The sequence below is a fragment of the Plutella xylostella genome, chromosome 14 (genome assembly GCF_932276165.1).
Source record: "Plutella xylostella chromosome 14, ilPluXylo3.1, whole genome shotgun sequence".
Taxonomy (NCBI): domain Eukaryota; kingdom Metazoa; phylum Arthropoda; class Insecta; order Lepidoptera; family Plutellidae; genus Plutella; species Plutella xylostella.
This window is the reverse complement of record NC_063994.1, coordinates 2,894,460-2,919,007: the sequence shown is the minus strand read 5'-3', so window position 1 is coordinate 2,919,007 and position 24,548 is coordinate 2,894,460. Positions and strand designations below refer to the sequence as shown.

The 24,548-nt window shown below is 35.0% G+C and overlaps 2 protein-coding genes and 2 long non-coding RNA genes across 4 annotated transcripts; 3 read left to right on the top strand and 1 right to left on the bottom strand.

Moving 5' to 3' along the window:
* The first annotated feature begins 433 nt into the window (after positions 1–433).
* LOC119691415 lies at positions 434–1,407 on the top strand. The gene is made up of 3 exons (XR_005253916.2): positions 434–659; positions 989–1,060; positions 1,311–1,407. It is a non-coding gene; the product is annotated as an uncharacterized LOC119691415 (long non-coding RNA).
* An 8,504-nt stretch (positions 1,408–9,911) lies between these two features.
* LOC119691417 lies at positions 9,912–10,903 on the top strand. Its single transcript, XR_007267061.1, has 2 exons — positions 9,912–10,324; positions 10,420–10,903. It is a non-coding gene; the product is annotated as an uncharacterized LOC119691417 (long non-coding RNA).
* Positions 10,904–16,553: 5,650 nt separating this feature from the next.
* On the bottom strand, positions 16,554–19,783 carry LOC105385794. Its single transcript, XM_038120646.2, has 5 exons — positions 19,626–19,783; positions 19,143–19,371; positions 18,072–18,208; positions 17,590–17,712; positions 16,554–16,736 (listed from the first exon to the last, which is right to left on the bottom strand). The coding sequence occupies exons 1-5, from the start codon at positions 19,696–19,698 to the stop codon at positions 16,600–16,602; spliced, it is 699 nt and encodes a 232-aa protein (XP_037976574.2). The 5' UTR covers positions 19,699–19,783; the 3' UTR covers positions 16,554–16,599.
* Positions 19,784–20,488: 705 nt separating this feature from the next.
* Positions 20,489–22,773, top strand: LOC105385795 (fibrohexamerin). The gene is made up of 5 exons (XM_038120638.2): positions 20,489–20,627; positions 21,144–21,372; positions 21,743–21,882; positions 22,086–22,208; positions 22,588–22,773. The coding sequence occupies exons 1-5, from the start codon at positions 20,558–20,560 to the stop codon at positions 22,725–22,727; spliced, it is 702 nt and encodes a 233-aa protein (XP_037976566.2). The 5' UTR covers positions 20,489–20,557; the 3' UTR covers positions 22,728–22,773.
* Positions 22,774–24,548: the final 1,775 nt, after the last annotated feature.

Below are 24,548 nucleotides of genomic sequence, written 5' to 3'. Positions count from 1 at the left end.
CAATAAACCCTTCATTTCCCGGTCAAATTCGTAATGACTATAAATCGCATTCAATAATAAAATAAAACTTCATCCTTCATCTACAACTCATGTGGCGCCACCAACAACGTTAACAATGCACACTTATCAAACTATAAAACTAGTTACCTTCCTTCCTTCCACATCTTTTGCCCTTTCAGTTTTTCGAAACATTATAGTCATCACATAATCCCCGGGAAATGGCTATGTAAATACCCTACCGCTTTATTTTCTCTATAAAGGAAAAATCAAATCAATCATACAAAACTAAAAGTACTCGCATGAAACCGTCAAATCTACCTGAATATTCCATCAATACCAAAACATCAAAATACTGCCATCTAGTTTTCTAAAACCTAATAACACTAATTATTTATATCCTATTTTAGACTGTTGTATAGAAAGTACCTTATCTGTCTAACCCTTTAAATTTATTAAAAAAAAAACTAAACTGTCACTGTCAATGTCAAGTTGTCAACCTGACAGCTGACAGAAGAACCTTTCTTTTCCCGGCGCAACCGCAAAACCACAAAACAAAAGATCAACAACGACTTCTAGTTCCAGTTTTATTAGCAAGAAGAAATCTAAATTTTACCCGATTAAACTTACGAAACTCTTAAATAGTGAGTGAAACCTAATAGGTAAGTGTCATTATTTTATCGAAAACCCGTGTATGCATGCTGTTAATCTAATTTCTCGACCTCAAATTATAGATATTCAAAATAAACAACACCTGTATTATTAGTTATTCATATGTACAATAGTTCTGAATTACGGATCTTGTGTTCTAACCTAACTCAACTAAATAACTCCCATACAGTATTTATTAATAATGACTAGACTAATCCAATACCAACTTATTTTAACTTATTATCAACCCCTCGCCTTTTAAATAAGTTTCCCACTCATTTGCTCTTAAATTTCACCTAAAAAATGACAACCCATTAACCATGTTTAATTTTAATTTCAGACAGAACCCTACAACTGAACATTAATACTACACTACTTTGAAATTGAAGTTACATACTACATTTTGCAACAAGTAAGTAAATTTATATTAGGTATTATTTTCCCTTCACGTCTCAGTATGATTGATAGTTCCAGTAATAGATAACCACTATGTGGATTTGATTATGAAACTTACTTTATGTTTGTTATAAAACTTTCTCCTAAATTTATTACTACTCTATTTGCCTATGTGTATTCTGAACCATGTATTCTCTTCCAACTTTTATTTCTTTAAGAATGAAACATAGAACTTATTTTATAATTAAGTCTCTCTCTCTTTACAGTCGCTGTGGTGGTATACTATGATATAATTCAAGAAACATAGTACTGAAATTAAAATAAAACAAGAATGACACCTCTAATAAAACGGAATTAAATTACTTCCTTGATTTTTTTATTTATATGTACCTTTAATGTATAAGTTTTTAGACTCTGAAATGCTATACTTCCCTTTATACATTCTGAACTTATTTAGAATCAATACTAAAATTAAAATTCCTACTTTCTAATTATTTCAACTAAAATTTCACTCAATTTGATTTCGTTGTTGATACAACAGATGGCGCTAACTTGACTTTTTAGTTATAAATGGATACTAAATAAAGTAACCAAAATATGTTGTTATTATTATATTTACATACTAAACTTAAATAAATTAAATAAAGAAAAGTTACTTTTACATAAAAAAAAACAAAATTATACCTAAAAACAATGTTCCATTGCCTTTTAAAAAAAAAAAATATTTTGAGCGGGAATTTCCAAATTTTCCCCCCATTAATTTTATTACTGCCTACCGAATTAACTCGTAAAATTATCCATTTTCCAAGAAAATGTGCCTTCCTGAAGAAACGATTATAACTTTAATTACCATCATTCAGGCTATTCCTATAATATTAGAAAAACCCAATGACATATCTTCTTCATCATGGAAGCGACTGAAATCTCAAGCATGGAAGGAAATAGGACTACAATTACAAATCCCTCGTGAGTAGATAAATTTTAATAATATTCCTTTCTTTGTTTGAACAATTCCATAACACTTCATCAGTAAATACACATCTTTCATATATTAAACTAAGTCCTGATTGACCACAACTCACAGTTCTACATTTTCCTTATTTAGAACCTAAATAATACATACAATTTACAACCTAAATTATAAAATAACATCTACTACATGTATAGATGGTCTTCTTAACTGCATTAATATGAAATTAGTACTATACTTAAATATCCATTTATGTTTTTTTTTTTCAGACAAAACTGCTTATCGAACATGGCTACAACTAAAAACAGACTTCACCCGGTACTTAAAACAGAAGAAATTCTCAGCTTCCATAACTTACAAATATGCTAATAATTTAAAATTCCTTGAACCTTACATAGAACTTAACACAACCCTTCCTGAACAGCCACATTCCTTACCCCCTTCTCCTTCCATCCCTCCTATCACTTCTCCCACAGTCGTCCCAATAACCAACAACCCTACTCTTTCCCTCACTCCACAAGATTCCCCTCAAAATTTATCATTAATAATTGATTCCATAGCAAATTTTCCTGAATACCCCATCCCTGCTCCGGCTGAAACTGGTATACCTCAACCCACTCATGAACCACAGACAAATCTGCCCTCTGCTACTCTTCAAACTACTTCTGCTACTCTTCAAACTACTTCTACTACTCTTCAAACTACTTCACAATCTAGAATCTATGATACCTCTGTTTCCGCCTTCTTTACATACCTTCAAACAATATTTGACAGCTATCCTTTACCAGTACAAAATAAATTAAAATCTGATATTTTCAAACTTATCATTTCCACTGAATCAAACGTACTCACAAAACCCTAGTATCCTTCCCCTTTCATTTCTACTTCATTAGCAATAGTTGTAATAATTAAACAGATTTACTATACTTAATACAATTTTCTTTAATGATAGTCCTACCTACTTAACAATGTATAAAACTAACTAAATAAAACTAGTTTTTAATTAAGTATTAATAATAAATTTTAATATTTTTGTTTTCTCTTTAATGGTTTAATCATTTATTTCTCTTAAAATTATGAATTTCTTCGGATTTCCTTGCCTCTCCAACTACTTGAACTTCCGAAGGTAGGTAGATACAGTGTTATCCTTCTAACAAATAACGTATTTATCTCTCCCATTTTAAGTTCTTCCAATGTCTATGTCTAGTTAAATTTTATGATTTTAGCACCAGCGAAGCCACTTCAATTCTTCATTGTGAGGAGTGAGAATCAACATTCCCAAGCCCTCCCGAATTTGAAACTTGAATCTATTTATAAATTGATAATTTCCTTATGTAGGTACTCAATTTTTTCCATTTCCAGTATTTTGAAAATAATCTAACAATAAACAAGAATTTAACTGAAAGAGGTTAGATTAGAGTATAGTTGTAATTGTAAACAAAACAATACTTTTTTTTTTTCATGATATCAACCACAGATTAGAGAGCCTATGTAATATTATTCTGAATTTTATTCTGTGATTTCGTAAAAGTAACCACAGAACACCTCCATCTATGACTTGCCTGTCTCTACCTGTATAAGAAAGTTTTTTTTTTTTTTTTTTTTCAAGAAGGACCGCCAACACACCCCTCAATCCAGACTCATCGTTTGCTAATACTTTATTAAAGTCAATGTAACACCATAATAATTTCCTATGCATTAAATGTAATGTAATTGATAGTAATATATTTGTATAATATTCAACAAATAATGAATCTGAATTGGCCCTTCCTCTGCCAACCACTTTTTTTTATTTTTTTTTTTTTATTTCTTTCTTATCACAACTAGTTACAGTATATCTATAGTACAATAAACTGCAATGGAGAGAGGAAAAAAAAATTTTTTTTTTTTTTTTTCTTGAAAGACCGCCAACACACCCCTCAATCCAGATCCACCTCTTGCCAATATTTTGTCAAAGTCAATGTAACATAATATTATTTTCCTTTGTATTTAATGTAATAGGTAATAATATTGAACAAATAATGAATCTGGATTGGCCTTTCCTCTGCCAACCACTTTTTTTTTATTTATTTTTTTATTTCTCTCTCTTTACAAATAGCTACACTACATCAATCATCAAAAATGTACTGCTGTTATAATTAAAAGAAAACGTATCTATTTTATCCAAAGTACCTTCAACATAATTATTATACCTAATAGTTATCCAAAGTACCCTCAACATAATTATAATACCAAATAGAGAAAAAAATTTTTTTTATTTTTTTGAAAAGCCGCCGACGCACCCCTCAATCTACGCTCATATTTTGCTAATCCTTTGCTTAATTTAACATGAAGAAGACTTCTTATATAAATGTATTAATTATAAGCAAACAATGAACGTAGATTGGCTTTTCCTCTACCAACCAAATTTTTTTTTTTTTTATTTCTCTTTACAATATTTACAATAAATCAATACTCTACGCTTCTTTCTACAAAATTCTATACTTATGAGATACAATCTATTTAATTTAAACTATTTACAATATTGACTATTTCAAATTTTGTTAACTAATCAATATCATTTATACAATTCATCAATACAAAAACTATTTCCTCCCCAAAACAGCCTCAATCTATACGTTCATAATATTTGGACAAATGTATAGTATTAAACTTGCCCCTAACCTTCTTTGTTTTTGGTTCTACTAATATGTACACATTCCTAAATGGATTTGCTGCCACTACATATGGCCCTTCATATAATGCCTCAAACTTCTTTGTGACCTTGTTTGTTGCATCGGACTTATTCAAACGTTTTATTTTTACTAAATCTCCAATTTGATATTGTATTATCCTATACCTATTATTAAATTTATCTATTCTGGCTCGACTTGCTTTTTCAAGATTTTGTCTAACCCTTTCTCTTACATGATTCACATCTAAATTTTCTTCCGCTCTACCAATCATTTTATCGAAACTAATTTCCGTTTTATTTCCGTACATTATTTCACAGGGTGTGTAACCTGTACTTTCATGATATGTATTGTTATATAAATTTTCTAAATTCGGCAATACTGACACCCATCCACAATGATTATTCCTACAATAAGTTCGGAAAAGTCGTCCCAATTCTTTGTTCACCCTTTCAGTAGTGTTGGGTCGCGGATTCCTGACTGTCGTATATAACACTTTTACCCCATGTTTCGCCATATTGTCTTGCCATTGCTTGCTAGCAAACTGTGAGCCATTGTCTGATAACACTGCTTTGGGTTTTATTATGTCAAAGAACTTCTTTGTTTTACACCAAACTGATAAAGCTGTTGCCTTTCTTAATTCATAAAACTTTACAAATTTACTAAATGTATCTTGGACTACTAAAATATATTTCATGCCAAACTGTCCGGAAGGTAATGGTCCATACAAATCTACCATAATCAAATCTCCTATGTTCTTAGTAACTATAGACTGACACGGCCCTACATATTTGATTGTATTACTTTTAGTAATTTGACAATCATGGCAACTTCTTACAATTTCTTTTACCATTTTCGTAATTCCCTTCCAATAAAATCTATCTTTTATATATTTTATGATTTTAGTTATTCCTTGGTGTCCCATTTCCAAATGAACCTGCAAAATTACATCTTTCCTTAAATTTCCTGGCAGACAAATCAATTTTGAATTTTGTTTTGGAGGCACAAAATATAAAATCCCATTCTCTAATAAATAATGCCCATTTCCTGAATCAGATGTTTGTGTTTGTTTACTGGTCTCTAAAGTATTACGTATCTCTTCAATTTCCTTGTCTTTTCTTTGAAAATCTATTAAATCTTTAAATTTCTTAATCAGTTCTTTATTTACTTTTATTTCTGTATATAATATCTCAGGTATATTAACCTTTTCTTCCTGCAATAATTCAACATCGGGCAGATAACGTGATAAAATATCAGCCACAATGTTATTCTTTCCACTAACATGTTCTATCTCATATTGGAATTGTTCTAAATAATTTATCCAACGTGTTACTCTAGCATTGTATAATTTCCAGTTTTTAACAAATGTAAGAGCTTTGTGATCAGTCAAAATTTTAACCTGCGATCCCCTTAAGTAAGTTTCGAACTTTTCCAAACAACTGATCACCGAGTAAAACTCTTGCTCAGTAACTGTCCAATTTAACTGAGCTCCTTTCAACACTTTGCTATGAAAACCTAGTATTTTCATTTCCCCCTCATCATCTTTTTGATATAATACTCCCGCCATTCCTATTCCCGAACTATCCGTCTGCAAATAATATGGTTTAGTAAAATCCGGATGGTGAAGCTGTATAGTTTTTATAAACAAAGATTTGATCTTTTCAAATGCTTCCTGATGTTCATTTTCCCATTTCCAACCCTTTTCTTTCTTTAATAACTGACACAGAGGCTGAGTGTGTATACTATAATCGGGAATGAACCTCCTATAAAAGTTACACAAACCGAGAAAAGCTCGTATATGTTTTAGTTTCTTTGGTACCGGAAAATCTTGTATGGCCTTTATTTTCTCTGGATCAGTTTTAAGTCCATCAGTCGAAATAATGAAACCTAGCATTTTTACTTCTTTTGAAAAGAATTCACATTTCTTTAAATTGCAAGTCATTCCGGCCTTACTTAATTTTCCTAATACAGCATCAATATGTTCTAAATGATCGTCAAAAGATCCCGTAGTAATGATTGCTAAATCATCTAAATAATTAACGCAATACTCTCTAACTTCATGTCCTAGTATTTTATCCATTGCTCGACTAAAACTACCAACTGAAGTTTTCAACCCCTGTGGTAAAACATTATATACATAGGATTTACCATTAAAAGAAAACCCTGTATACTTTTTACTTTCCTCTGAAATCGGTATTTGAAAGTACGCATTATTTAAATCCACAACACTTATGAAATTAGCCCCATGAAAAGAATTAATTACATCCAGTTGCATTGGAGGTTTTTCAGTTTCCGCTATCATGAATTGGTTTATTTCTCTTGCATCTAACAACACCCTAACATCCCCATCTTTCTTCAAAGTAAATGTTAATGGACTACAATATGGAGTTGAAGTTCTACTCAAAATTCCCTGCTCTTCCATAACCTTCAATTTAGCTTCTACTTTCCCTCGATATGCATAAGGTACAGGATAAGTTTTCTTCACTACAGGTGTATGAGGATCCATGTTTATTACATGTTCATAACAATTAGCTCTACCTAACTGCGAGGAAAACAATCGTTTATATTTATCCAATAGATTAAGGAATTTACCCTTATCTTTTTCATCTAATTGGACTCCTATCTTCATTTCTTCTAATTTGATTCTGTCATTATCATCATTCACATCAATTCTATTAATGTTCAAAGTTTTCCTTTTATGAAATTTAATTGTGCATTTTTTCCCTGAACGCAAATAAGAAAAACTTTCTTTTGATAACTCCAAATCTATCCTAGCTTGATTTTGCTTCATCCAGTCAAAGCCTATTATGAAAGGACTTGTCAACCCAGTTATTACCAATACGACTACTTCCTCAATTATATCAGTGTCAAGCTTTAACGGTAGCATAGTAAGAAACCGCACCTCAGAACTTTTTTGTCCTACAGCTGTTTTTATTTGAATTGGTTTTATCGGCATAACGGGAAGATTAGAATCTCTCAATTTTAGTTCTTTCCACAGCTCTTCTGATATACAAGTTACATCACTTCCGGTATCTAAAAGAGCTACTATTTCTAACCCTAAAACTTCGACTAGAATCTCCGATTTATAATTTTCCCTTGCAATCAATTCCTTTTCTTCTTCAAAAACAGAATTTAATTTCGGCGCCTCTACCCCTTGATTATTTGATTGTTCAGTTTTTAATTTAAGAACATCTACTATCTTTTCAGGTATTTGCAACTCTTTCTCTAACTGTTCACTAAACCCTAACCCTTCCTGCTGTTCCCTAAGTAAATTTTTTCCTTCTAGTGGTTTTAATAGGCCATTATTACATTTTCCTAATCCCTGTCCTGGTTGCCATCCCATTTTAGACATAATTTTCAATACTAAGTCCCCTATAGTTGAGGCTGTTCTGGGGACAGAAGAAACAACCCCGTCTAGTTTAAAGCATTATCGTTTACAGTAATTTGCTCAACATTAGTTGATTGAATTTCTTGAATTTTATTTGTGGCTGATTGACTTCCCGCAACTGGCCGCTGCCATTTCTTCGCCAAATTTTGATAATCCCTTTTCTTATTTTCAAACGACGACTTGCTACTTTTTTCTGTCTTGTTTTTGTACGTATGAGGTTCTTGCTTCGCTATCTCATCCATATTCCTCAAAAATTCAGCTACTTCTATAATAGTGTCCTTTTTTACTGTAGCCCATACTTGTTGAATTTGTTTGGGAAAATGTCTGATAACGTCTGCTACTAGTTGGCTCTCTGGTATTTGATAATTTAACATTTGGGCTTTTCCGGTTATTCTAAGGAAGTATGTTAACATTGATGGTGTTACAGTTCTGTCCCAACTTCCGTGAACGATATTGCGTCTTAATTCATTTTGCTCTTTCTCTCCCCAATATGTCGCAAAGAAATCTATTTTAAAATCTTGTAAAGTATTCCATCGTTTGTGATAAACCCTTGCCCAGTCACGAGCATCGCCTTTCAGACATTCAAGTATAAGATCAATTTCCTTTTGTCCTTCTTTAATCATTTTACTTATATAGGTCTCTAATTCTTCTATGAAAGTAACTGGATGACAATCAGCTGCAGACTCGAATTTAGGTCGGTCAGTATTCACGTTTCTTATATTGTAAGTGATTTGTTGAATAGTTTCGGTCGAATCTTTTTCATTGGATTTTTTATTGTTTCCTACATTTTGGATTTCTGGAATAATTTCTTCTACTACATTTTCCTCTACTTGATTATTTTTATCATCACGCTTAGATTTGACTTCTTCGCTCAGATCGTTGACTTTCTTTGTTAATGCCCCAATTGAGTTGCGCAATGAATGTAAAATTGCCCCCGCATTGGATTTTTTTACTATTCTTCTCTTTTCTTTTGTTGTGTGACCTCTTTGATTTAACGATGTAGTTGGTTGTACTTCATCTACTTGTTCTGAATTTTCATTAATCATCCTAATCATTTGGGGTTGTTCATAAGGCCTATAACGCGTTGCCTTCTCATTGCGTTTAGCTATGCGACTTCTCTGAGTCAATGACGTAGTTGATTGTACTTCTGAATCTAAATCATTTCGCTCATCTACTTGTTCCGGGATTTCTGAATCCAATCTAACCGTTTCAGGTTGTTCATAAGGACTATAACGCACCGGCGATTTCCGTTTACGCAAAGGTCTCGGCATTTTGTTTAATCTTATTATTTACAATTATTATTGATTTTTTTTCACTGGTTTCACTTATATTTACACCTAAAACAAGAATAACATAATTTAATACTCAAATTCTATTTTATCTTTTAAGAACCAATATTAATTATTAGGTATTATTATTTTTAAACAATATTAATTTTATTATCATATTTAACAACCCCTATTCCCTAATAATTCTCTAATGGTCTACATAAAAGAAAAACCGTAAATAGTACCTATTATCAGTAAGAATATCCTACAGATAAAATAGACTATACTATATTTGTATCACCTAAGTACAACTGTTCCCTCCTTGACTCTAAGTATATCGTTAATTAAAGAATCAGTTTTATTAATAATTTCGTCATCCTAACTTTGTTAATATGACCTACCTATCTTAATAAATGCTTCCCTAATATTTCATTACAATACAAAACATAGCACTTTGCGCTCCCTATTACGTGTTAAATAATTCTTTCGTTTATGAGTTCGATCACTCCACGGCAACAAATTGTGATTATATATAAGATATAATCACTTTCCTACCCCTAGTATGTTTAAAATCTATACAATACGAGACGCAAGAGACTTATTATAACGTAAAAATATTGAAATTATTAAAATAGAATTTATAACTTGCAGTGATTTTGTCATCATTGTGTTTAATACTTTAGAGTGGTCAAAAATACATAGTTCAGAATAATAACGATCTGTAATTTATTTTCTGTTACCCAATAAATTTAAGTAATCTGTGACGGATAAAAGTTACTCTGTAAAAAAAAATAACCTTTTATCTTTTATTGTTTGTGGTGCAATGCTGCATTTAAAAGTTTTCCCAACAAACAATTCAAACTTTCTTTTAGCCCTAACATTAAAAAGAAATGGCTATATGTGAAAACCGCCATATTGAGTAAATATTTACTTACTAATAGCAAAGGCAAACAACAAAACTTAATGTTTTTTCGAGACAAACGTAAGTTACCTATCTTACTATGCAAAAGTGAGTTAATATTGTGATTTATTTGTAAATAAGTACTATTTTAATCAAATTGACTTGTTAAATTCCAGATAAAAGAACAGAAATCTACCTGCCTGATATCTAACATGAAGAGATGAAGCAAATTCCCTAACAACATCTAATATCCTGGTCTTTTCGGTACCAAATTGTAACGTTTCGCCCTACCTCCTGCCTACTTAACTCCTACCCAATGGATTTATTAGAAGATATTTGAAACTACAACTTACTATTAACACTGGATATCTACACTGGTTATCTACACTGGATTCTACACTGGATTCTTCCCACAATGAATCAATACTTTTATCAAAGATCTTCGAAAACCGCCAGAAGGAAGCTCAAGATTCAACTGAAAGTCTAGAAGGGAAAACAACCTAACAAATAAACTGGAGACTTAAAAGTGAAACAAATACTACTTTAGTTTGGCCATGAAACATCCAGGGAACCCCTACATTGTGTAGTGTAACCCATTAAACGAAAGCTAATGAATTTAATAAAACTATGAACGTGAATTGAATACAACCTTCCTAACTACCAGCCTAAAATTATTGTCCCATATATTTACTACAACTTTTATTTGTATGATAACTACATATTTACAGGTAAGTGCTATTAGTGAATTTGAATTTACATAAAGGTAAAAGTAATGTTTTTTTTTTTTGTTGGTTTAAAAGGCAAGCCCCTCCGTACGCTTTGTAGGCCTTGATCACTACAATCGATTGAATCAATATATAAGACTCAAAATAGATAAATAAGTAATAGCAAATATTCAACCGAAGCCTTCGTGGGACACAACCATGGACTTGGACATCCCTCCGCCAACGATCACTTCCCTTGCTCCTAACCTTACATATTTACATGTTTTATTTTTATTCCATGTAAATAAATCAACATGAATACATGTTGTCAAAGCTAAAGGGGACATATTTATAATCATAAACAAACTGAATATTAGAATAATCCAATGATTTATAGTATAGTAACTATGTAAGCATGAATTTCATAATAGATAAGTAGGTACTTGACAAATACATGACTCTAATTAATAGCCAAGTGGGAAGTGATTTATTCTTTTAAATTACTTAAATTGAAAGGTTAATTATTATGAAATAGTTAATATTCTTTGATCTTATTGGAATATGTTCTGAATAGTTGTAGTAAATATATAAGATAACAAAATATCCTAGTTTTATTTATTTACATAAGAATATAAAGCTTTATCAAGGAAACAAATACTTCCACAAGTTAGAATTTACACAACTTTCTGAAATGTGCAAATTGAGACTGAAATCTGATCATACTTCAAGCTATTTGTATCTACTGAGTGATTATAGAACCAGAAATGATTTGGTTTAAGTATCTAGAACCCTTATTTGTGGTATCTTGACACTTATTAGAGTAAATGTCTCCGTTAATCAATTCTACCCCCAATCTGATACAAAAGCTTATTGTACTCAAAATCAAATAAACTCTTCTGTAATATTAATATGGATTATTGTGATACAATAAACCAAAATAAGTTAGATAGACTATAGATTCTTTAAGTAGAAGTATTTGTTTACTTAATGAAAAATCAATAATTTAGACAAAGAACTATAGGACAAATTTGAGGTTATGTGAAATTATTTTATCTGATAAAATTATTAAGTACTTTTGAAGTGATATTTATTGTAAGATATTATTTAGTTTATTATTTATGATGAAGTAACTACTTTCCCCACCCTAACCATGAAGTTACCTGCCTATTTGTGTCTAACCAGAAGGCCCTATTCTAATCTAAAATGTGTTGAATCAAAACTAGGGAATCAATCCCACATTTACATTTAATTGTGTGGTGTGTAATGTGTAGGTTTCCTCCGGGTGATTGGAGTGCACCTTGCCTAGCTAGCTAAATACTGAATGAGCGGGGTAGGTGACCCCTAGTGTACCTAAGCCCTATACCTGTGTGTTGGAAATTGCAGCCGTGGGTTAACGGTATGGCACCCGGGCGACTTGCAATCTCCGAATGTGTGTTATAAGTATATAAATATATATGATAAAGATCAAGTAATAGTCCAGATTTTTAAATCAAAGATCTATTCTTGAGGAGTGTATCCCTTCACGTTCTAGCAAAAGAGGGACCCTGGTTACTCCATAGCCAGGCCTAACTAACACTACCCGGGGGCCCTAAAACAAGACTTGGTTGAACGACACCGTTAGGTATCCGTCTTGCCACCTTACCATGAAGGATTTAGACTCTAGAGTACACGTTCCCCCAAAAAGCTAAAGATCTAGTCGAAAGCCTTGGCAATCTAAAGATCTAATTAATAAAGTTTCCAAATTACGACAGTGCTAATCACTAAGGGATGTCCTTGCCATATACATTTACATATATGGACGAAAGCGCTTTCCCAAAGCAATACCACCATCGTACGTTGAAAACTAACAATAAACAAAATAAAAACTAAACCAACGCGAAAAACTCCCAACGTGTACCCGATCGCAAGAAAATTACTAATGGCCGCCGCCGCCTCTCGCATTCCCTTTTATACCTTCCTACTAGCCCTGTAAAACAAAATGGCGGAAGCCCGGAGCAGGGCCGGAGCAGCGCCGGAGCATGGCCGGAGCAGCGCCGGAGCAGGGCCGGAGCAGCGCCGGAGCATGGCCGGAGCAGCGCCGGAGCAGGGCCGGAGCAGCGCCGGAGCATGGCCGGAGCAGCGCCGGAGCAGGGCCGGCGCAGGGCCTACGCAGGGACGGTGCAGGGTCTACGCACGGTCGGCGCAGGATCGGTTCATGAAGTTAGCCGACTCCCTAAACAATTTCATAGACTACCTTTCACAGCAAAAATCTTTTTGAGAAATAAATGTCTTAAACCGTAAAATCCCTCAGGAAAACCCTTCCTAGCGCAACAAACCCTACGGGAGCCTCCTAACATAGTTTAAATTCATTATTTGCGGAATCATTAATGTTTCGGCATTGATGGAACATTACAACATCCATTGGGTTTTTGTATTGGCTGAGAGGACTGGAATGCATGACGGTAAAAAAAAATAAAGTGCTGTTGAGTATGAAGTTTTACTAGTGCCATCTATAATCGGTTTTTGTCTAAGGTTGTTGTCTATGGTTGAAATTCTCCCATTTAAGTAACCGCACATTTATAAGCGTAACCTAAAAAGGGGGCGCCTCTTTTTCTTTCAACCAGTAGAACGCAGGATTATAAATTCAGGATTATAAACATATTTGTGCCTAGACAGGGTCTGGATGTGGCTTCTTGGGACAACCCTATTTTCAGCAGTGTTGTTGATGATTAGGTATTTTCAGCATTGACTGAGCTTTCCTTGTCTTATTTTTTCCGTGGGAATTCCAGGATTAAAAGTAACCTATGTGTTCATTCAAATTGTCAGCTTTCTTGAGCTTAATTTATGAGTTCACAGGTTTTATTGTTTGAACGTTGGCCTTAATATGTTAATACCTATTTAAACATTTCCATATTATCCTATCGTCTCACTCTAGGTAGTTCTACATCACGGGATGTGAAAGTCTAGTAAGACTGGTAAGATTTTATCCCAATCATAACTTTTGCCTGCTAGAATGTAGAAAAAATATACCTAACGAACAAAGTTTTCATAGAATGTACTTATGTATTCATATGAAAAGGTGTTAAGTAATACGAATTTACGTGAAATATAATAGTCTTTACAAGATTAAAACATCTTACTCTTTTATTTGTGGTATTTAAATTTTCACATGAAACAAAATGATCTTAGCCATTTTACCTCTTTGCCAGGCACGTAACTAAATCAAAGTTTTTTCGTAAGGTAAATTTACTTTAGAGGTTATGAAATAATAATAAAAAAACCTCACCAATCATAAAGAAGAGTGGTACAATGTGGTAACTATTAAAATCAAAAATAGTTTAGTAAAAATAGTCTGGTGGAGATTGCTATAAGCAATAAGGCCGGCTTTTTGTACTGTTCTTATTTTTAAGTTTTATTTTGTATTGTTTCTGTTTTTTTTTTTGTGCAAATAAAAAGGATTGTATTGTATTGTAATACAGTCCAAAACAAAGTCCACTTGCCTCCCAATTTTCATTATAAAACCTTTTTCTTTTTCGCAGATCTCTAAATCATATTAATTACTGTTAAAAGTAATTAACGCTTTCACGACATTCGTTAAAAACTAAAGTCTCGCGTGCCCGACGGAACGTGTTCAGCGAAACGGAACCATTGTATTTACTTTTCATAGTAATATGAGGATGTTAGGATATATTTGATTGTTATGCACATTAAATTTTATGTAATTAATTAAACACAATGTAATTTGTTTCTGAATAAATATACAATACAACATAAATACTCATAAGTCATTATCGAGGTACAGAGGGTCATAAATTCCGTTTGCAATGCCATCACCAAAAAAAAATACCTAGGTATTAAGCTTTAAGGCAACAATTATAATTCTTTGACATTTATGTCAAAATCGACGTAGAAATATTCATTGGTTGTCATTTGGTTGAACTTAATTTAAGTACTTATATTTAGATAGAAGATATTGATATTTAGTATCTATCTATCTATGTATTTGTGTAGATATATCAGCTGTCCGACACCCATAACACAGGTTCTGCCTAGCTTGGGGTCGGATGGCCGTGTGTGAGATGTCCCCACATATTTATTATATTATTATTACTTACTCGTTTGCTGAAAAAAATAGTTGATTATTTTTTAAAATACTCTTGCATGACGCGGTCCCGCGAGCGGCAACATCTTGTACTAATTGGTGCGCGATGCGAAGATGTTCCTACGATTTATGGATCGCCTCGGCACCTCCTGCCTACTGCAGCGGGCTGAAACACACCTTACATTTATTTTTATATACTTTAGTAGGTAGGTAATTAGTATTTTCATAATTATTATGAAAAATACTCAAGTAAGAAAGGTAAGTATTTAGAAAAACATAATATATGACATTTTAATGTCTGTGGTTATCTTTGAATAAGAGATTTTCATTGGCTTAAAACGATTTCAGAAGAACTGCCCTAGTCGATAGATATTCGCTAAAAACGGTTTTAAGTAAGTTTGTATGTACGGAAAGACAACCTATATCTATTGTCTAATGCATTTTTAAGAATTGCCTAGGTATGTCAAATAACTGTTTTTTTGAAAAAAGAGTTGTCACAAATTGTCAACATTACATTGCGTAAAACAGTTTTTTTGTCTCCTGTACAATTAAGGAAAATTGAAACTATTATGTTTGTAATGTTTGCTATAATACGTATACATACTCGTATGTTATTGTATCGCTCGATTTGGTCGAAAATTTGGAAACAAACAAAAAAAACTGCAGAAAATTTATAACGAAATTTCAGATTAGTATTACCAGTTCACCGAACAACAATTTGCTATATTTATTATGAAGGTATCAGCTCTTCATTATAATCTAGCAATATAACGGCAATCAGACGGAATATGCAGAAATGGCGGTAGCTGCTGAAAGCGTATTATGGTTAAGTTGCAACCGCACTCGTCCAATGAGCGCTCACTAATCTATTGCATATTGTTTCGATAGTGTCGGAATCGGGCTAATTTTAGCCAGTAGGTAACGGTATTTCAATCACCGTTTGAAATTTAAATCGCGATTCGAATCGATCGTTGATTGGCTCTGGAGGGGAAAGCGGGACGTTATCCTTTATTTCCAGGGCTGGTTTTAATTTAACATTTACGCGATTTTGAGATATTTATTACTAAGTATACGACTTTTTCATAACTCGTGTTAAAAGCGTTTTTCCAAAACTGCTAGGTACCTAAATCTGTTGGTCGTGTTAAGTTCCAGCAGAGGGCCCAGGACCTCGTCATCACCATCATTATCATCATGCGCTTCACGGTTTCGGTATCGCCGTTGATAACTCGTTTAATGAGCGATCCACCAATAGCAGATCCATATTTATGGCGATTCGCGAAATAGTGACTTTTATCTGCGTCGATAACTGACCCGTGCAGGGGCAGCAGGTATTTATTATTAAGTTTTTTTGTGATAAAGCGTGACCTTTGCATAACCCCTTAGGGCGCCAGTCGTGCGTTTTTTATTTATATGGATTTAGACAGCCGCGCTGTCTCCGCACGACAATTTGCGGCTAATTTAGAGGCGCCCTTAGTTTCTTCCATCAATATTTTTAATTAAGGGCGTAATAAAACGGCACATCGACTATTAGTTAAAAAATCCTTTTATTTATTAAAAAATAGTAATCACGTCTAGTTCTTCTTCAAGTTGCACAGGTTGTTGTCGATGTAGTAGCGCTGCAGCTGCTCGTTGCGGGCGAGGAACGTCTCCTGGATCACCACGTCGATGTTGGCCGTGAACTCCTCCAGCAGGGGTCCCAGGACCTCATCTGGAATTATTGATTAATTAAGTCTTCCACACATAAAATGTCATTTCGATCGCACGATGACTTGCCAAGTTCAAATTTCAATAGGACACTCTGAAGATTTCGTGTTTATGTGTGAGAAGTGGCAAAGATCCCCTATATAGTGTTGCAGTCTGAGTAAACCGTAACTGATAAGGCATCGTCGGTCTAGGGGACGTGGATCCTGGCGTGTGCTAGTTAATTTACCACGTGCACTTATAGGAAAACATTAAACCTAAACCTTTGTACTCATTCCAAAATTACTTAGACTTGGCATACTAAATTAAATTACGAAATTACGAAAAATGGGTTTCTTGCGAGAGTAGCGAGTCATCTCTGGCTATCCCATCTAATACCCCATTTACACTCGCGCCTCGGCCCTCGCCTTCTCGGTAGTCATAAGCATAATTATTACGCTCGCGAGCAATGAAAAAGTTAAAGTGACAATAGCACCATACACCCGAGTCCGCGTTGTTCTATGGCATCTGATTCTACTATACTGCTCAACTGAAAAGGCTGCTATTTTGAAGTAAATTTTAACTGCGCATCAGGATCATTACCAACGTTACTTATTTTGTCAAAATTATAAATTTAATCTTTAAAAAATGGTTCTTTGGTGTTGGTATTTTGAAAGAGGAACTTTTTCATTGCCCGTGAGTGTATTACCTATGTCTAAGGGAGTCTTGCACAACAAAGTTAAATAAAATTAAATCTAGATGACCTCTTGCTCTGACATTATACTTTCAGAGCAAGAGACAAACTATTTAATTTTATTTAACTTTGTTGTGCAAGACGCCCTTAGTGCGTGTTTAAACCATGACAGTAAAGTCATCCGTACCTTCAACGTTGAAGCACTCTCCGTCGAGGGTGTACTCGATGGTGTCGAGCGAGTGCACGTGGATGGCGGAGTCCCACTGCGGGTTGTTGATGCCCTTCACGATGGACGTGATGTTCACTACGTCTGTAAGATAATCGATTATGTGACAAAAGTACTGGTAAAGGCTGCGTTACCTGTAGGCAAACTGCTTATTTGTTTTTAGACCTACGATGCTGATGAGATGTACGGCGTTTGTTTCCGAACACCGCCTTACAGCTTTACTAGTTGTTTTTATACCTTATCTAGGTAACTAACCGTCATCATAAAGCAATACGTCCTTACTGCGGTGGCATGGGTCTCCTTCCAATGGTGGAAGGGATTTTAGATATAGTTTACCACGCGGGCCTAGTGCGGGTCGGTGGAGAGTGCGGGTTGGTGGAAACTAACCGTAAATGATATACTTAATTCATGAATGAGAGATTTGTTAGTGTACAAGCACTTACTGAATCGCTCGTCGGAGACGCCGTCGAACTCTCTGGGCTCCTTGCCGGGCTGGTGGTACGCGAACTCGTAGCGGTTGGTCATCACCAGGCCCGTGTACTTGATGGTCAGGACTATCATGTCCTTCTCGGGGTTGATACTGAAACAATGATCGTTGGATGAGTTGGAGATAATGTTAGTAATGCAGATTCTTGAAATCCATTTCATTTTATAACTTAAATCTCTAATAGGTGACATTTGTACTGTACCCGTATCACGAAAATTCGAGCTAACGAATAGAATCGAATGCGAGAGCGACTATTGTCAACTTGACAGCACTTTCGAACACTTTTTACCTTTCGAATGAGTTTCGAAAAGAATGACCACAGAGTACATAATATTATTCTGACAATGACCTATGGAATGATAGCTGTCAAACTTTCGCAAATCTATACACCGCAATGACAAAGGAATAAAGAGAGGACATGCCATATCAACGAAAAAAATGCGCTTACCTAAACTTTGGTGTCAATTAAAATGGCGGCGGTTTTCTTTAAAAATGTAAACAAACAAATTGTTTGACAGCTGAAGTACCTTGTGTTTGGATGTCAATCAACATGGCGACCGGTCGCCAGGTAAGCGCATTTTTTTCGTTGATATGGCATGTCCTCTCTTTATTCCTTTGTCATTGATACACCGCCATTTTGTTGTTGACAGGTTGACAGCCCTTTCGAATAGACTATCGAATAGAATGTGCTGCGTTTTTTCCGGATCGCTCTACTGATGAGATCTCGGATCAGCATCTTATCTATTACTCCACCACGACTCTAATTACCTATATGCTTATTTTCACAAAAGTACTTTAAGCTTATGTCGACATGAAATCTATGTCTGTCTCTTTCTGTCGGTATACTGTCAAGCAAGGCAGCAATACATTTAAGATCGACATTAGCATAAAGTCCCTTTCTGCAACTCAGCGTTACGGTTAGTCAGTTCAGTTCAGCAACAGGGACAAAAAAGTTACTTAAGGACTCAGGGCAGCTCCTTCCGTACACCCCATTAAAAACATTACAGTAGAGAGTAAAAAAACTCACGTGAACTCAACAATCTCCCCACGGCTCATGCCGCCGACAGAGTTGGAGTACTGCATGGCGGTGAGGTTGAACTGGGCGGTGGACAGCTCGACTGGCTCCATGATGAAGGAGTCGCTGGGACCGGGGGCGAAGGCCTGGCACGGGGAGCGCACCTGCACGTAGTTCCTGATGCAGGGCAGGTTTAGGGTGGGGCAGGGGCGGTACGCCGCCTGGTCGGTTGGCCCGCATACTGAAATGTTTGTTGTTGGGTTGGATCATGGATGCCCAGGGGTTGTCAATTCTACCAACTTGGTAGACTGAGGAAAAGTTTGAGTTATAAGTAAAAGTTCAAATCTCATGTAAAAATTAGATCTTTTCAAATTTGCACCAATGGTATTGAATGAGTTAGATGCAGAAAGACATATCGATAACGGACTTTAACTGGATGATGTAAAGATAAAGATAGAGGAAGAGAAAGAGAGAGATAATATGACAGCATCTCACCTTCGTCGAGATCAGCGGCGAAGCTCGCAGCCACCAAGCTGAGTACAACAGCTGAAACAAAGTTAGCCCTCATCTTGACCAATGTAATGCACTAATAGTCAGAGAAAAAGCAAATATCAGTATTTATACAGGGAATCTTATAATTATCGTTATCAATAACCTTACATTTTTTATCTTCGGTAAAAGTATTGTCTTTTAATCTTTTGTTGAAATAATTAAAAAAAGTCATAAATCATGTTGCTTGATGTTGGTGGTTTAAGTGGTGGATGGACTTTGATATTTTCAACTTTATTGCATTGACTTAAGGCATCACGTATATCTGCAAGTTCATTGCTATTTTAAAAGTACCATTCGAAAGTGACAATCATTTATTTTTAAATCCCAGACTAGGGTACCTTTGTGAAATAAAGATTTCAAATAATCACCATATCATATAGCAGCATCAGATATTATACTGATGAATCTCATGATTGTAAGGGATTCATTAAATATATGACAGTGTTAAATATCTGTTGAACGTAGGTCAACTCATTAAATAAATCATGAGATTGAAGAGCTAAATATTATAAGGCTCTAGCTATTATACTTACTTTACACTACAAATTTATAAAATTTATGCTTTAATTAAACACTCTAGGGAGTATTTAACACCATGGAAAGAATCGAATTTGGCATTACATTAATGTCCTTATATTTTAAATTACGATTATAGGTACTTAGCCTCCACGCGAAAATTGATCTGCAGGTAGCAACAGATAAAATTATAATTATAGATTAAAATGCACTCCGATTATGTCATTTATAATTATCAAAATTATATAACATTTTATCCAAGTCTGTTAGATAACGGGGATGTATAACATGCACCTATAAATTAGTTTAAATTTGTTAATAAGGTTTATTATCAAGGACTAGCTGTAGGAGTTAGCACCATGAAGTCGCATTTTTTTGTCACTTTCGCCCTATTGGCCCTCGCGGCCGTCACACGTGCTGACGACAATGGTGAGACTAAACAAATTATTTACTTCCTTTTTATAGGAGCAGCGTAGATAATGCATTATTGCAGTCTATCTCACGTCTGGTAAGTAAAGCCAAATGTTACAATTTGCAGGTAACAAATATATTATCGTGGCCGCTATCAGTTCTGTTGACCGTCAGTTGCATCAAAAATAATGCTAAACGCCTGTTCTAAGACTGAATATGAAGCAACGACTTACTACGTCATATTTGTTACTAAATTTGGGTTACTGACAAACTGGCCCATTTCTTTCATGGCAGAACGCTGCAAAGTTGGCCACCCCTCTGTTCTACTCGTATATGGGGGTGTTTTTCTAAATGTGCAGGTTTCATCACCAAAAAAGCAGGACTTGCACCCGCGTCTTTATGTCAGTAGTGGACGCATTATCTATTTATTTCACCTGTATGTATGGCGCTAACCCCTTCAAACCTCCAATAACTTTACCATTTGCTACCCTCATCCCAACATATGTGTTCAATACCAAATCTTCTGTATTCCAGTCTGTGACGCTGACGACTCCGGCGTCGAGAGGCCCTGCCTGGACCTCGACATCGACTGCATCAGGGAATACTTCTTGGAGCATGCCGACTGCAAGGCTGTGGACAAGGCTCGTGACACCGCCATCTACGACCTCGACTACGTCTCTGTGAACATGCCCCTGTTCAACGTCTCCTACGAAGCCTACGAGAACACCGTCATCTACGTCGACGCTGATATTGTTGAGTTCACGTATGTAGTTTTGTGGACTTTTTAAACGTTTTGTTGCTCGTGTATTATTAGTTTTTTATCAGTATATTAGATTAGTTGTAAGCGATGGTAAGTGGCGTCTTAGGAAGACTAGATTTTACCAAATAATTGGATTCCAATGACAATCCGTCTGATCTTCATTTACATAATAATAATGTTCCCCACCTACCTTCTCAGGTGGAAATTCTGATAACTGGGGTTACTACCACCTAACATAAGCAATTAACTTGTTAAATCTGACGTAACTTGGATCCGTTCGAACGATGTTTGCCAGGCAAGCGATGCTGCTTATGGATTTTTAAAGGTGTTACGATAACTGAACCTATCTAACATGAAAATCCTGAAATTCCAGCGTGAACGACAACAAGAAGCTGGCCGTGCTCACTGTGGAGTTCGAGAGCGTCACCATGAACTCCAACAACGCGACGTGGCGCTACTTCCAGACCGGCAAGGAGCCCCGCGACATCCTCACCGAGACCCTCGTCGTGTTCCGTAAGTACCTAACCTAACTTATAAGACTAAAATTACATTATAAAATTAATATTATTTGCCTGCACACATTAAGGGTTCCGTTTTTACCTTTTGAGGTTCAAGTGTAAATAAAATTAAAAATGACCCATCACGATAGTTATAAATATCAATTATGTATCTATTACAAAGTCTTTAAGATATTTATGAATTGTATAACTTCACAGCCTCTGTCTCCATGAACATCTACATCTCGACTGAGACCTGGGACCTCGCCGGCAAGCGTCCCTTCACCTACGTCAACGCTGACCCCCTGCTGGAGATTGAAGGAGAGTGTCTGGATTACGAAGGTATTTATTTCCAATAGTATTTTTAAACCATTAACAACTGCAAGGTGTTCCGGAAAAATACCTGGAAGACTTTTCCTTCGTTCAGGATTTTCGGATACATTTTTGTGTCAACATAATTTAGGCTGATGTCTGTTTCTGATTCCTATTTGGTATGTCTTTTATTCTAAATCAGCATGCCAAGTATAAGATATTCGATAAATTCGCTTAACAATACATCGGCTCAAAGTATTGCGACGCTTTGAAACACGGAGAGAATTATCTAGCAGTAAACGCTATTGTAATGCTGTTGAAGATACTTAGTTATAACGGATGACTCTGGGTTTACTATTTCCTACACTTAATACATAACTCCTGATGAATAAACTTACCTCTTCCCCAGACGAGGTCTTGACGCCGTTTTTCAAGGAATTCTTTGAGAACCTCGACGACGCGGCCGTGGAGGCGTGGCGCTACCTCGGCACCCCCGTCGGCCTCCAGTACGTGCAGGAGAACATCTGCGACTTCGGAGTCGAATACTGAGTGATAATGATGATAAAGAATAAACATACGTTTGTAAGATAAAAAAGCTTGTTTATCTGTTTCATTATCATCTTCGTTATCCAAAATTTGTTCAATGTTGGACATAATTCTTTCTTTATTATTTTGTCCAAGGTGATATTCGTTTTTGTTACTCTTAGGCCCTGTTTCACAATGACTGGTTAGTGGCTACCTGTGAGATAAAATACATGCTGTCATTGTCAATAAATTAATAACAGAGAGTGACAGCATGTATTCTATCTATAGAAAAATACCCCCTCAATTCATCCAAGTAGTAATTAAATTACCACAGACACTCCTATTTGTCCATAAAAATAGTTTTCGCTATTAGATTTCGCTCCTCACGCTGAAATATGCCGGTTTGAATCCCGACATGTTATTCTTCAAGGATTTCTTCTCTAACCTCGACGCCGCGGCCGTGGAGGCGTGGCGCTACCTCGGCACCCCCGTCGGCCTCCAGTACGTGCAGGAGAACATCTGCGACTTCGGAGTCGAATACTGAGTTACATTAATGACGAAATTAAATATAGCTTTATGATATAGTTATTGTTTTTTTACTCTGATGTAGTGTTAGTAGAAGAACTAGACAACCCCTACATTACTCTGATGAACAGCGAGCTTGGGTATGAATCTGAATGTCGGAATAGCTTTTCACTGTAATGTAATTGACTGAACTGATTTTGATTTAAATAAAGAGTGTTTTTAGCTTTAGGTACCTACCTAAAGCTATAAATCGATTCAGTTCATCCAATTCGTAGCTAAATTACCACATACACTCTTATTTGTGCATAAAAATAGTTTCTGCTATTTGATTTCGCTCCTGGCGCTGAAATATGCGGGTTCGAATCCCGACATGTTGTTCTTCAAGGAATTCTTCTCTAACTCGACGCCGCGGCCGTGGAGGCGTGGCGCTACCTCGGCACCCCCGTCGGCCTCCAGTACGTGCAGGAGAACATCTGCGACTTCGGAGTCGAATACTGAGTTATGATGATGATAAAAAATAAAGTTTAGTACGTTTGTAAGATAAAAATACGTTTTTATTTGTTTCATTATCATCGTCGTTAGTTGAAACTTGTTCACTGCTGGACATATAGGTCTTTCTTTATTATCTCAATAATTATAAGAAATTCTTTTTATTTACTCATAATGAAGTAAGTCATTACATGATCCCGCTCAAGCTTCAAAACTCCAGACGGTCAGATTTTATTTTTTTACAGAATAGTATAAATAAATTTCAGTATATTTAGTAATCTACTCTTCTATCATTAAATCCTATAGCAATACCATTTCTATGCAGTTACTATTGTTGATAAATAATATCCTAAAGTTTGCAAATTTATAATCTTATCCGAATGATGTTAGATCATTATTTCATCGTTATGTAATTATAGATAATCGATATTAAATGTAATCCAACATGTTAGTATGCAGATACAAGATAGTCCACTGGAACTGATAGGGATATCATTTCTTATAAATATTACTTCATTTAATAAAGTATTTGCGTTTACATAGTGTAGTCGTAGGTCAGGCAGAATGAAGCATCAAATAATATTTCACATTTTGTTATTATTAAGTTTTTCTGTAGCTGATGAAAGTAAGTTATATCAATAATTATTTGTGTTATTTATGCTGTTTAACTGTACTGAGCATCTAAAACTTGGAAACAAAAATGAAGTCATTCTCAGAAGTACTTAATATTTTACGGCCAGTTTTAAATGCTCTTTCCAATTCGATACTGCAAATCAGCTCCTAAATAAAATAATTTACATTGCAGCCTGCGAACCCCAAAACCCAGCAGCT